Source organism: Aulonocara sp. 'chitande type north' Nkhata Bay, linkage group LG8 (genome assembly GCF_057382095.1).
Source record: "Aulonocara sp. 'chitande type north' Nkhata Bay isolate Kocher_YH1m ecotype deep benthic linkage group LG8, A_spYH_male_GT1.1, whole genome shotgun sequence".
Taxonomy (NCBI): Eukaryota; Metazoa; Chordata; class Actinopteri; order Cichliformes; family Cichlidae; genus Aulonocara; species Aulonocara sp. 'chitande type north' Nkhata Bay.
The window spans coordinates 1,624,983-1,639,956 of NC_141351.1; the positions used below are offsets into that span (position 1 = coordinate 1,624,983).

Below are 14,974 nucleotides of genomic sequence, written 5' to 3' on the forward strand. Positions count from 1 at the left end.
TCTCAGGCCCAGATAGTGAGAGAAGAAGCACACAACTACACTTTAACTGCCGTTTTATTTCTATATATGATCAGTATCATATTTTGTGACACTACATGTACAAATCATCTTATAGTTTTACTGTACCTGTACATCACCTTTGATACATTTTGAGCTTCACAAGAATAGAAAACATGAAAAGCCTGCAAAACATTCTGCACATATTCACATTAAAACAACAAATACATTGTATTTATACACACAATTCAATCCAAATGTATCATATGGATATTTATAACTGGCCTGACATATTATATTGTGTAAATAAAACAGAGAAATGCTTAACACTGCTGTTTGTGTATAGGATAACTTTAACTGTGCGAGTACTAATATCAAAGGTGAACATTACGTGCCTGCAATTGTGTGGAATTCACTGAATACTGTAAGTACATAAGAATCTGATTAATGGATTTATAGCCATGGATGAAGCTTGTGTATCTTAGTGGCTGGGAATGCAGCAGGATAAATTGTCTTCTGGTGAATTTAGAGTAAACACGTTCTATACTGCAAGTTTGTAAAATTCACCCTGAATGAAAAAAAATCTATTTTATTTCGAAGAATGCTCGAATTACAATCTCAATGCAAACGTTTTCTCACAGGGTGTCTGTTAACCTCTTCTCCATACATTTAAACTTCCTGCCCATTGTGCAGTTATGTCTACCTTGGTGTCCCCTTAGTCAGCGAAGGCCTGGGGACTGAGGATTTGGACCACTGCTCTGAAACAAACAAGTTTTCTGGTTGGTGATCCAATCTTGAAAACGTATGTATATCAGAATTCACTCTCTTCCAGAATCTCTTCCATGGTTTCCCCAAGCGTCATCTCACCATCGCTACTGGATAGACTCTTCCTGGTGAGGAACTCAAGTCCTGTCACATCATAGCCATTCAGCGCTTGACCCTTAACTTCTCCTTTTCCGAGTACTCTGCCTCTGCCGTGCACAGCCACCTGGAGCAGGTGGGGGTGCATTGTTGAAATGCCGCCCTCGTCATAGGAGTCACTTTGCCGAGAGCACCGCGGATGATGTCCTCGAGTACATTTCCACAGGTGCTTCAGGGGCATTCCCCGAAAACAGGTCCTGACCTTGAAGTGGTTGGTGAACAAGAAGAGCTGCCAGCGCTTTTTTAGTTCAGCTTGTACCTAAAGATAAAGGTTCCCAGTTATAGCAGTCCATTAGGCATATATTTACATACATGTACATAATGGCACGTAGCTTCGGATTTATACTTTTTGGAGTTGCTGCAAGTTACTGACTGCCTTGTACGCAAGTTTTTTTAAAATCACAAGATTTTCAGAAAACGTAACCTCTGATTTCTGGCCTTGAGATCAATGTCACTGCAATTTAATCTTGTCCAACATTTTTTATTAGATGCACCAATAGCATCAAGTTGAAAATCTTAGGCGACTTAATTCTTGAGCTGTCACATTCACAAGATTTTTTAGAAACCTCTAACCAAAGTTGGGCTACAAATCTTTGTGTGTCTTGGGCCATTTGACCTCAATAAATCACATGATAGGGTGGGGCTAGGTTTCACAATGGGTTCACCCGAAACCTCGGCTGATTGTGACCCACATCTGTTTTCACACCTTGTGTGATTAGGTAGAGGATCAATAGGGGGTCCATGACCCTGTTGGGGGACACTCTCATAGGGCTTAAACTGTGGGACTGTTGCTCTTAGAACTGAAGAAGCTTCTCGGATGAAATGTCTTCAAGAAACTTAAAGAAGTCCAGACACTTTTTTTCCAAGCACCTTAGACTACGATGACCTGGATGACTGAGAACCTTCACAGACATTTAGTATAATTTAAAAATGGCCCATGTATTTCTTATATGCATCCGTTACACTCCTCTGACCGGCCAATTATCTCATTTGTTGGTTTCAAGTGTTATTAGTTGGGGCGAGGGGGCTGTGGTAGTTCACGGTTTATGGTCACCACTTTCCCTTGTGAACAATTGTTCTTGCACGCTCCACTTTGGTGTTATTTTGATTAGTTGTGCGCCTCATGATTTTTTTTAATGAGGATACTATCTTGTCAGTCTTTACCTTGTTCAGTGATATGTCACTATAGAAGCTCAGAGAACCTCAGACCATAGAGGCTAATGTAGCCTACTACAAGCTGGGGTTATATTATGAAGTACAAGCAGGTATGTGGTCTGCTAAACTGCAGAAACTGAAGAAAGAAGCTTTAAAGCTTTCAGGCAACAAAGCAAGAACTTGTGCATTTTAAATTTATTTTTTTGTTAAGTTTTCAGTTCTTACTATACAATTTTCCTGATATCAAAACTGCATTTATTGTAACTGACAAAAGAAAAACATACCTCTCCATTAGCAAAGCAGTACAGAACAGCTACCAAGAACCCCTAAAAAAGATTGTACGCAACAAATAGCAGTTATAATGCAGTTTTAGAACAAAATAAAATTCTCATCAGGTGGATAATTTGTATTAGTGGTGTTACCTGGAATGAGCTGAGGGTGAGGTTGACAAAGTTCCGAGCATAGCGACTGCTTCCATCTACACACTCGTCTATCAGCACAGTGAAGACTACTTCATGGATTCCAAGCAGAGGAATCAGCACCAGTGTTGCTCTGGCCAAGCTAAAGTCCATAAACAAATACATTTATCATTGAGAATGAGTATGAGCATTTTTAGAGTGGAGTTATCCTTTGCTCTTTTTAAATCTAAGGGAATAAGAAACATTATATAACCTGTGCGTACATTTATATGCATGATTTTCCCTCGTGGTGTGACATTTATGGTCAGAGCTGTGGGGGTGACATTTGAATTTGTGCTGCACATGGTGAGTGATTAACATTTAAATGGTAAGCCAGGAGTCTGCTGTACCAGTTTAAGAATAAGACTTTGGAAACAGTTCTCAAGGTCAAGCTTGTTTCCTGACATTTAGACAGGGAAGCAGTAAAATCTTAAATACCTGTATCTGTAGTCGGTAAATTTCACCTGATCTGCTTTCAGCTTGGACAGCAGCAACATCAGAATCTTAATGAAGATAAAGAAAATAACCTGCAATATACAACAAAAGCAGGTTTAAATGAAATGCACATTAAAAAAGACTAAAAGTGTGTTGGAAATGCTTCAAAGTAAGAAGATGGCTAATATCATTCATACTTGTGACTATAGTAGCATCATATCACATGCCAACACGAGGCATAAACCATTACATGGAGAAAATTAGGGGGAAAGTAACTAATTAATTAAGCACCACTGGAGCCACATGACATATCTGTAACCAATGTGACTGTGCTATGGTTCTTTGAAAAGTGTGTAGAGGTTGTTGAGAAACTTGACTTACTAACACTGATAAAGTGATCGGGCCCTTTATGATCCACCAGAACCCTCTGTTAATAATGGACCAGCATCTAAGGAATAAAGGGTTTACGAGTCAAGCAGCAGTCTGTTAAACTGATTATTTTAATATAAAACATGTATTGAAAGACTTACTCTGTGTTTTCATATAAAATCTTGACCACTGTCCATGGTGTCACAAACAAGGCCGGAGTTCCTGAAACACCAATGACATGAGATGGTAGTTGAAACTGGAGCATTTCAGATTAACAGATCACACTTAAGTGCACATGAATCAAACTACACAAGAAGACGCTATCGCTCACAGTTTTGAAGCACTACAAGTGCATGAAACCTTCACTGCCACGGGAAATGTTTCTGACTTGGACAAATAATCCTGCTAACAGATGAAACCCATTCAGTTTTTACCCACATGGAGAGAACCGATGCAACCACAGAGACAACATGCTAACTCCACAGAGAGCAAGCAGACTCAAACCCAGAACCTTAGTTAACCACTGCACCATTGTGGAGTTAACATGATGAAATACCTAACTTAACATTTAATTCAACCATATACTGCCTTGATCCAGTTCTTTATACTGGCAACCCTTTCTTGGATATCTGTGACTGTAATGGTTACTGGACCCTGTTCTGGGAGGTTGATGTGGTCTTGTCTCAGATCCACGAGCCATAGTTGGCTAATCTCCCCCCGTGCTACCTTGATCTTAGCCTCTAGTCGCATTCTCCATGGAGGGTATTGCTCCTTGTGGCTGTTCAACTTGTAGCCAAGCATCTCACTGATCACTGCTGCCGTAGTGTAGATCAGCTTGTTAGTCTCGGTAATAGTGACGGTAAGTATTGTCCATCGTGCTGCATTCACACCATCTAGTAGGTCTTCTGAGGGTACTTCACGTAGTCTTGGAGGATCCACGTTTCAAGCTTTGCCATGATTCTGTCTTTCAGGTCAGTTCCTCTCATACTCAACAATCCTTCTTCATTCACACTTTGGGCTTGGTACCCAATCTCGGGTGGGGGTGATGCTATCTCTCCCCTGACCTGCCATCCTGGCTCCCCCTTGCTGTAGCATGTGTGTTGTACCTCATCAATCTCTAGCTATGAGAGCATTCCCTTCTTCCGAAAGTTGGAGCACTGAGCTACATTATTTCGCCGTCAATGTGGATGTTTGGTATCGAAGATTCCATCGGTCCCTTCATGTAACCCCAGTCAGCTTCTTCAGCCATAAGTGTGACCCATGTCAGGGCCTGGTGCTGTCCAACTCTTCATACTGGCAAACCTTTCTTGGATGTCTGTCACTGTGATGGTTTATGGACCCTGTTCAGGGAGGTTGCTGTGGTCTGCTCTCAGATCCACGAGCCATAGTTGGCTAACCTCTCTCCATGCTACCATGTTCATTTGTTTGTTCATTCTTGTGTGAACATGTTAATATGGCCACGTCCTTGACTTATCTGGACAAAAGTGAGCTTTGGGCTCAGGTTACTTCCTAATATAAAAGCATACACACAAATAGTTCATGTCTGACTCACCCCATCCTAGCAGCATGTATTTCTTCAGCAGACACCTCTTGGTCAGCACAGCAGTGAAGAGCAGCGTATGAAGGAAAATGGCCTCCACCAAAAGCCAGAAGTAGTTACAGGCCACAAAGTACTCCATGCACACCTTGGACAATCTGCACATTATCACTATCTGTTAAAGTGTAAGTTTTAGGTAGATTAGTCTCAGAACTGTATCCACTGAAAACCAGAAACAAATAAGAAGACATTATTAACAGTCTTTAGAAAAAACACCATGGTTAGTGTACCGGAGAGCTCGAGTAGGTGTTCCATCCAGGGTCGTCCTTTGGTAGGTTGGAATACATGATGTGCATTATGATCTCCTTAGAAAGGATAGCTGCAGCTCTCAGGATGAATGACACAAACAGATTCATATGGATGTAGTTCCTGGTACAGTGGAGCTTCCTGGTAAGAAGATACAGAAGCAATTTGAAAAAGCCATTGATCCTTCTTGTGCAACTGTAAAAGCATTACTGAGGGCACATGACATAACATAAGTGGAAATGAAAAATGCTCTTGGTTCTCACAGGTACATGGAAATGTTTGTGGCTTTTAATGTAATTAAAAATGATAACTTGTCTCCACAGGCTTGTAAATATCTCTTCCTAGTGGGTAACTGTCAAGTCCTGTAATCCTCTGCATAAAATCAATGCAGTTGAAGTTAATAAGTCCATCCTATATTTTGCTAGTGGTATAACAGAATTATAGAAGCTGTATCCTGCCGAGTGGAAGCAGAATGTTGTAGATGTTTTTAGGCCTAAAGGATATCTTCAGTTACCATCCAAATGTAGTGCCAAAATGTAGCATCCATATTGCAACTGAAGTCTGTGGAGATCTGTTAAAAAACTTCCAGCTTTTGTTTCCTTTACATAAAGCAAGCATGCCAGGTTTACTAAATATGGCAGCTCTATACATGTGAACTACGGTCTACAGTTGGCAGCTCGACTCTATAATGATCTAGTAAAAAATGTTATCATGTAATCATACACAAGATCTGATGACCAAAGGTTCAAAGTTAATACCAAAGTTGTCATAAATCTTTATAAACTTTATTTTTCTGAACATTAAAAAATTGTTTCAAACCTTAGCATGCCCATTAGCAGAGTGGCTAATATGAGAGACACCAAAGACAAGGAGTAGCCAATGACAGAGATGAGCCTGAGGGCTGTATGGCGCAGCATTTCATCCTCCTGGAAAAAGATATAATTACACAATAAAACTGACGGAGGCAATGCTACACTTCTTTAGCACAAAAATTCTGATTAAGGACAATCAAGAAAATAATCCCTTATAGTCTTTCTAGAACTTTTACGCCTAGAGAAAGAAACAAATTGCAAAATAGAGACCTCGCTTTCAGCGTTAAAACCTAAAGGGAAACTATGTAATACACACCCTTTCCCTCACCTTGTCTTTAAAGTAATGGTGCTCCTCACACTCTGAGACATCCCTCCAGGGCTCGGAGGAGTTCTCCATTTGTCGCCATCTCCCATTTTCCAAGCATTCTCTATGTGCGCTCCTAGAATTGTCTGGAGGTAAATGGAAGAAACATGGATGGGCATTATTTCCTCTGACAGCTCAGTGAGAAAAAAGGCTGACTTGGAGGGGAGATAATTACTTTACGTTTATTGTTTTGTATTTATTCTGGGTAGGCAGTTCTTCTCCTTGGAAGAAGAGGTCAAGAATTCAAACTTCATTGTGATATATTCTGTATCATTTTCTGGTGGTAGATTTAAGAAATGTGAAATGTTAAAGTACTTCAGGGCACATCTTTATATTCAGTCTTTCATAAAGTTTCTAAATATGAGGGACATACTGGAAAAATGTCATCTGATGTCCAAAATTAGAGGGGTAGCAGTCTATGCTAACATTTATTTTCCCCTAAGGGACTGTGTCACTTACAGTTCAACAATTTAGCATGAAATTATATCAAAATTGAATCGTGCTGAGTTATAACAATGGTTATTTGAAGCTGGGTGATTTTGAATTACTTCTGCATGTATAGTTCCTCCTGTCTTACTATCGAGAAAATAATTCCATGGAAAATTCAACTTGAATAAAACTGACTTGAGATTGCACAAAAAAAATACATGCACTTTAAACACACACATACACACAAACATAAAATAACGACAAATTTACTCCGATCATTGTGAAGTGAAATTGTGGCATTATGACAGCCCTAAATGCAACCTGTGCTTTTTTCCATGGTTAATAAAGAATACAAGAATTCTTTATTAACCTACAACTATTGGCAAAAACATGAAAAATGTTATTTCAGTGTATATTTAAGAGAAGAAGCATTTTAAATTGTGTAACAGTGGGTTACAGCTCAGGACAGAGTTCCAAGAGTTTATTATGACCATTAGGCAATAATACTGTGACTATGTTTCTTCTTTTTCACGTTTAAAGTGTGACTGTGTAATTAGCTGTTTTGATTTTGACATTTAAATGCACTGTAAAATTCGTATGCTTTTTGCTGCATTCTTGTGACTAATGAACAAAGTATGCATAATACAGTTTTTAAAAATTTGTGCACTCCTATGTGATTTGTTTCGGATAAAACAACATTACCGTCACTGATCCACGGTAAGAAAGACGGACAGGGGACGGACACATTTCCAGGAGAAGAGTGGGGCCAACACACAAACATGTCAAACGCTCCTTTGCAGTAGTTTCCTGCAATAAAAATAATGCTTGAGGATTTTGTAAAGGTAATAAAAAATGACAAATATGAAGGCTTGCAGAAGGCTTACCAGTTATTGAGAGTGCACTCGCTACCAGAGTTTTATTGCAGTTCTTCGAGTATTCATTCCGCTTAGCAATCAGACTTTCAAGCAGTGAACCTGTTACCTTCCATTCAGATGGAGAAAGAAGTGAGAGAAAAACTGTTATTTGATATGTTTTCGCTCAGGATGATATCTGGGAAAGAATTGTTTAAGATGCTTATATAAAAGACCACATAAACAGTACATCGTACAAAACGCTGATCATTTGACTTATTGGTTTTTATCAGGGGAACATCTTTATTGGTAATGAAATTCATGGACTCCAAACTCTCTCAAATTTGCCCACTACAACAAAAATTTAAAAATAACAGTTAAAATTTAATTAAAAGTCTAACAGACAGGTTGTGTGAATAACATTTTGGAATATAGTTAATCACGAGAAGAAAAGACAACCCATCATTTTAAAAGTAACTTTCAGTTAGGGGCGATTTGTGACTCAAGAGTTGGGAGTTCGCCTTGTAATCGGAAGGTTGCCGGTTCGAGCCCCGGCTTGGACAGTCTCGGTCATTGTGTCCTTGGGCAAGACACTGCCTACTGGTGGTGGTCAGAGGGCCCGGTGGCAGCCAGTGTCCGGCAGCCTCGCCTCTGTCAGTGCTCCCCAGGGCGGCTGTGGCTACAATGTAGCTGCCATCACCAGTGTGTGTGTGTGTGTGAATGGATGTGTAAAGCGCTATACAAATACAGGCCATTTACTAAAATTGTTTAATTATGGGTGTGCCCAGATGTGAGACGCTGTCTTTTTCTTTTACCAAGGCACGCTTACACATAAGGATGTTTTCCTAATGACTTCTCTAACTGACTAACTGCACCATCTTATGGCACACACTTGTGTTACATGAAAGTAAAGATGAGTTTTAAACTTAAGATATTAGTTCAACACAATACCAAATGTAGATGTCTAGAACATGAAGTTATGGTGTTGTTTCTTCAGATTGTTGTAGTTCAATTTCGGAGGTTTTAAATATTTTTAAGTGCAGCATTTTAAAAAAGAACCTCTAACCAAGCTCAGGAAGGCCAACAGGGATAACATGTATAAAAGTGCATCAATAAGATTCAGTTTAATCTTCATTTTAATGAGGTTTGAAACACCTTCTGTGACACAAACATTTTCTTTGTTTTCATGTCCTTTACAACAATCGTGTTTTGTTAGTGGCATTTTCTTATTATTAATAATGTGCCAGCAAACATGACTGTGTGTGCCTACAGGTCCAACAATCGTTTTGAGGTGTCTACATGGGTTTTCTATGAGTAAACTTAGTATAAATTGTCCACCAAAAAACCCCATTAGGAGACCAGAGGGGTGAAACTACTGTCTGGTCTGCATGGACCAGCCTGGAGGCTATTTCCAAGCAACCATGTGACGTACTATATATTGCATATGTTTTTCAGCTGACACTGGGATGAGCCAAGTTTGTTAATACAAATATCTAATCAGTCGATTACACTGCAGCACATCAATGCTTTTAAACATGTAGACATGGAAAACAGAACCTGCTGAAGGTCAAACCCAGCATCAGAACGTGGACAAAGGCAAATTAGGGACTCTGAATGTGCCATGGTTGTTGGTGAAAAGAACTTTTGATCTGCTGAGACGTTCCTGCATAATCATCTCAAGAAAATATTTAGTAAGCAGTAGTTCTCTGTGCAAAAACGCCTTATTGATGCCAGAGGAGAATGGCTAGCGTGCATTGAGCTGACAGGACTGTATGCCAAAGAGCATACACAATGCATTGATCCTTAAAACGGCTGCAACACCTGAAGACCACCCAGTGTACCACTCCAGTCAACGAGAAGGCAACGACAACCGATGATTGGAAAAATGTTTCCTGATCTGAGGCGTCATCATCATATGATTCATTTATGTATTTAAGTGAATGCTTAGTATCCTGTGTAATCATTGCATATTTACCATATTAAGTTATTCAGAAGGAGTTTATGAAAGGAGCACAGTTTAATTTTAAGTTTTTGCTAATTAATTTTGCTTCAAATTAAGTGAAAATTTAATCAGTTGTTCAATATTATGAAAGTTTATTTATTCATTCGTTCATTGCTGATTAAATTAAAGCGATTTACAGTTAGCTACAGTCATTTAATTGAATTGTCTATTTAATTTAATGATTGCAAGATTGAATCTTTCACAGTATCTGCAGCCTGCAGATGAAGGCACTGTTGCAGTATCCTTTTTTATCCACTTGGTGGGAGTATTTAATCAGGAGCAGCATCTGTGACTGAGGGAACATTTTCATCTTAGTTTAATCTTCAATTGATACATGCAATTTATCAACCTGGCTCACTGCATTAGTGCCATGCCTTCAGCAATGCAAACACACACCTGTGTATTTATTCCGGCCTCAGTGACATATACAGAGTGAATTAATAATTCCCCCTTAATTTGCTTTCATTAGTGAGACGTCAGCATTTCCTGTATTTGAGACCCCGTCTTTTATAGATGATATCTAGCTCACCTATCTTATCTTGGTTGAACACTTCCAAGCTTCACATCAAAATGAGAGCAACAGCTGAACTAGGCAACCGCCTGTGCCGCTCAGAATGTCCCATGTGAGCCAGCTGATAGAGAGCGTTTTGACTCTCTGAGGGTTGTCTTGTCAAAAACCCATCCAGAGGAATATAAGGAATAGCTGTCTCACTGTCTTCTCTCTTGTCTCCTGTGGGCCTAAACCTCCTTTAAACTCAAACAAAGGCTCCAACCCCCCTAAAAAACCCAAAACCTTTCAAGGACTCAGATGTTAGCTTTGCTTTAAGTTCTTTCAACAACAACAACAACAATAAATCTAGATTATCCTTTCAAGAATAGCAAGTTGGTTGAGCACGTTGCTAAAGGCAAGTAAACGCTGCAGAAAATACATAAAAGCCCGACGGATCACACAATGCATTATATATGTCTCCACAGACAACTGTTAGCTGTCATTGTTACTGTTATTTTGTGCTGCAAAATGATCGTTTGAATCAAATATAGAAGACGTTTCCATTAAGTGTGACGCAGCTCTCACACTCAGTGATAAATACTGCTTTTCTGTCTGGTTATAATTTCACAGAAAAGCCTCAAATGTGTGTGTATGTACAGTTTACCTGATGGCTGTAGATGATAAAGAGCAGTGTGAGCAGGAGTTTGGTCCTCTTGTTCCAGGCTGGCATTGGAGCCGGCATGGCTCTGTGTTCACATTGAAATCAATTGGTGTCTGGTCTCTTGGCTTTCCTGCCACCTCATGCCTTTCGCTTTGGCTTGTCGGGCCTCTCACTCATCCTTGCTTTAGCGCCGTACTTCCTTTTTTGCACTGCTGTTCCAGCTTCACTGCATCAAAAAGAGTGGATTTGAACCTGACCTCCTTCCAAGAAACTCCGAAAATTTTGTTACGACGGAAGGATGATTTGAAAGAATTGTGCTCAAAGCTGGTCTCCCACCTATACCAGTTATCCTTAGAGTTCCTTAGATCCAGCAAATGCTTCCACTCTAGTTCTTCAATTAGCTACTATATTACTTTTTAATAACAGATTTCATGGAGGGTAAAACCAAGTTCTCATCTGTTCACGAAGAGCTCTGGGACTGAGGTGGATCTGTCTGTGCTCCCTATAGATACAGAGCAGCTGAACACGCCTGTGGATCCTCACCGACAGATTGCCTCTCCCACCCAGTCCTCCCCTAACCAATGAAGATAAGGCCCCAGAAGAGTATAAATGAACTAACTTTGTTGTCCAGGAAAACTGATCACACAGGAGTAAACTGGTCACACACTGTTGTACCAGCATTCACTGGGATTTCATGCGCATATGCACTGAAAAAAATCACAATGCACATACAAGCACAAGCAAATACCACCTTAACTTGTGACAAAAAGAGAAGACACAACTGCTCCCTTCTGTCTAACTAGCTCAAACAGTAACTGGGCATCACCCAGCATTTCTGACACTAATGGGGATCTAGTGTAAACTAACATCCACAGAAGCCAAACACAGACGAGCAAATTAGAGAGCAAAGAGCCAGGGTTGGTGCATTAAAAACCCATCTCAGTATATCATTAAGAATAAATCGCCTTGCGTAATTTATTTTTAATTGACAAAAGCTAATTTCACAATCAGAAAGGAAGTAGTAACAGTATTAGTTGACTAACCAATTAGCTAATTAAGCCACAACTTTCTCATGACTTTTTACAGCAGATAGAAAAAACTTAAACAAAACGAGAGATAAAATGTTATTACATCACATGGATCACAAAAAACCTTGCATATGATGATTTCTTATTTCATAACCTAATAATTGCATTCTGAATTTTCTCACTGACAAATAAATTCCATTTCAGTTCAGTTCAATTTGATTTTATTTAATAGCACCAATTTACAACAACAGCTGCCTCAAGGCGCTTGATGATGTATTAAAGCTGTATGTACGCATGCACGTACAGTCCTGTGAAAAAGCAGTTGCTCTTTTGTGACCTCTTAGTTAATTGTATTTTAGAAGCAGTTACATGTTTCAGAACATTTTGATTTTAAACGAAGAAATGCAGTTTTAAAAATCTGATTTCATTTATTAAGGGAAAAAAGCTATCCAAACCTGCCAGACTGAAGTAAAAAAAGTTGTGACCAATCATAGATTAACTGTGATTAACCACATTTGTTGGAAAGCTCAATTTCACTAGCCACACCTAGGAGAGATTACTGTCTGACAAGGGAACCAGGCTAAAAGCCACAATCTAAAGAAACAGCTACGCAACAAAGACTTCAGTTTACTCCACAGTAAGAGTGATTATTCACAAACTTGGAGAAAACTTGGAACAGTGGTGAACCTTCCCAGGAGCAGCCGGCCTACTAAAATTACTACAAGAGCGCATGAATGACTCATCCACGAGGTCACAAAAGAACTATGGAGAACATCTAAAGAGCTGCAGATGCCACTTGTCTCAGTTGAGGCCAGTAATCATGACACAACCACAAGAAAGAGGCTATGATTTTCCCTAAGATTTTAGGAAAAATATTTTGTGAACTGATAAGACAAAAGTTACCTTTTGGAAGGTTTGAGTCCTGTTACATCTGGCATAAAACTTTTACAGCCTTTCAGAAAAAGAGACCAAGAGCACCAAACACGGTGGAGGTAGCAAGCAAGCAATTTATTTATAAAGCACTTTCAGATCAGCCCCCAGCTGAACACAAAGTGCTGTACACTTGACATGCCAGAAATGATACATTGAACATGTTAAAAAATAATAAATAAAAAAAAAATATATAAAATAAATAAAAAATATTAAAAAAATAAAAAATAAGATGATTATTGACATTTAAAATAATAGGTAGTGTGATGTCTGCAGCACTTTGCTGAACAACTTGCTGCAACTGATGGGATCATGAATTCTGTTTATTACCACAAAATCCTGAAGGAGAATTTTCCAGCCATCACTTTCTGTCCTGAAGAGCAAGTGCACTTGGGTTATGCGGCAGGACGATGATAGAAAACAGACCAGCAGGTCCACCTCTGAATAGCTAAAACAAACAAACAAACAAACAAACAAACAAAAAGGTTTTGGAGCGGCTTAGTTGAAGTCTGGACTTAAATCCTATTGAGATGCTTTAGGACGATCTTCAACGGCCGTTTACAGGCCGTTTGAGTGTGTATGTAATCTCACACCACACATATACAAATATAATCACCAAAATTATCTAACAAAAGGAAGGTGAAATCAAGAGATATCCCAGGCAGCAAAGTGACTCAGAATGGGATATTTACCTATTTTCAACTTCAAGGAAAAACCTCAGATTTGTGTATTTGTTACATGTTACTTTAGAATTTTACTGTAATATGAACGTGACAGAATCCATTTTAGAGAAAATACTTATACATCTATCGGGATATATCTATATATATCGAGTTATCTATCTATCTATCTATCTATATGTGTGTATTCTTTCAGGATGACATAGTGCACCAAGCTTTGCATTATTTATGATCATGACATGCAAACTAACAGTAAGATCCTTTTATTCCAGCTTTGTAAGCTTGGCAATACAGAGCTGTGGCTGAATGTGCACACTATGTGCCTGCAGACAGTAGAGATTAGGTTTAGACTAGAGGAAAAATACATCAGAATTTTCAGTGCAATTTGAAAGATTTAAATAGCAGTGTGCGGTCTCAAGCAGCAGACGTATGGCCTTAGGGTACTGGTGTGGAGGGATTCTCATTTATAGCTGGACAGCAGGAAGAGAAGAGGCTGTTGAAGAGGTAATGTGAGAGTTCAAATGTGGCCATTTCAAACCCACTTAATGGTCGAAACCTCTCCCATGGTTTGTGCTCTGGTTCCATTTATGAGAGCTTCACTAAACCTGAGAGCCACTTTGAGTCTTTTACCAAGAAAGTGATTGTGAGATAGCGATCTACTAGTAAAGGCAGTGGAGTAAAATGGATAAAATAACTGTATAAATCCCATTCTAGTAAGTCCAATTTTCTATTTTAGTTTTAGGAAATACACTGCTGGTTACATATCCAGAATTGAAATCAGTAAAATACAAACCATGCATACATTTACCCATAAAACACAAACATATTGATAGTGTAAATGCATGCTAAATGATCTGTTAAGGATTTACGACTGATTGCAACAGGACACTCTTTTCTAGACATTTGAAAACAGAGGTTAGGTGTGTATGTGAAGGTGTTAGATGTGGTTGTGGTGGTCAGCAGTGACTGCTGTTGTCATGATAGTCACAGGACAGTTCAAAGGTTTAATTCACAAACTCTGGTTTGAATAAGAAAGTCAATATACCTGCAGTTTCAGTGAGTCAACTGAGGAGCACAGTCTCTGGCTCCCTTGAGACAATGAAGCTGGAAGGGTGAATTACATAGTTCAAAGTCCAAACTGAAGTAAATCCATGAGATGAGGTTCTGACAAAGGCAGCAAACTGAAGGGACGCACAATCAGGGATTCCTGGGAGATGAGAGTGTGAATCACCCGGAAAACAACAATTCTGAATATTTAGACTTACAAGCCCTAAATTACCACAAAGCCAAGCTGAACAGCCTGACAACGAGTAGCTCAAAAGCCAGTTAGGCAGAGGCAATGACACACAGGTGTGATGATGCAGTTGCTGCAGCCCCCGATCACACCTGCTCTCAAAGCCCAATCACACAAAGACCTGGGAGCAGAAGAGAGAGAGAAAGCGAGAGCAAAATTAGAGGGGCGGTGTACAGGGCTCCAGGTAACCATGGCACCTGTCAATTACTGCACAGTAAAGAACAACAGGACATGAGAAAGTGACTGGAGGAGATT

General features: G+C 39.4%; 1 protein-coding gene across 3 annotated transcripts; it reads right to left on the minus strand.

Moving 5' to 3' along the window:
- On the minus strand, positions 1 to 14,744 carry glp2r (glucagon-like peptide 2 receptor). 3 transcript variants are annotated; one of them, XM_086304707.1, is made up of 16 exons: positions 14,471 to 14,744; positions 13,076 to 13,193; positions 10,791 to 11,013; positions 7,668 to 7,764; positions 7,486 to 7,590; positions 6,319 to 6,440; positions 5,998 to 6,104; positions 5,163 to 5,319; positions 4,888 to 5,047; positions 3,497 to 3,557; positions 3,348 to 3,414; positions 2,970 to 3,058; positions 2,496 to 2,634; positions 2,358 to 2,399; positions 865 to 1,177; positions 1 to 755 (listed from the first exon to the last, which is right to left on the minus strand). In XM_086304707.1, the coding sequence occupies exons 3-16, from the start codon at positions 10,866 to 10,868 to the stop codon at positions 697 to 699; spliced, it is 1,596 nt and encodes a 531-aa protein (XP_086160833.1). In that variant the 5' UTR covers positions 10,869 to 11,013; positions 13,076 to 13,193; positions 14,471 to 14,744; the 3' UTR covers positions 1 to 696. The 3 variants fall into 3 exon arrangements, with proteins under 3 accessions (XP_086160833.1, XP_086160831.1, XP_086160832.1); XM_086304705.1 differs by having other exon boundaries at positions 1 to 1,177; XM_086304706.1 differs by lacking the exons at positions 13,076 to 13,193; positions 14,471 to 14,744 and adding an exon at positions 11,124 to 11,335 and having other exon boundaries at positions 1 to 1,177.
- Between the last annotated feature and the right edge of the window lie 230 nt (positions 14,745 to 14,974).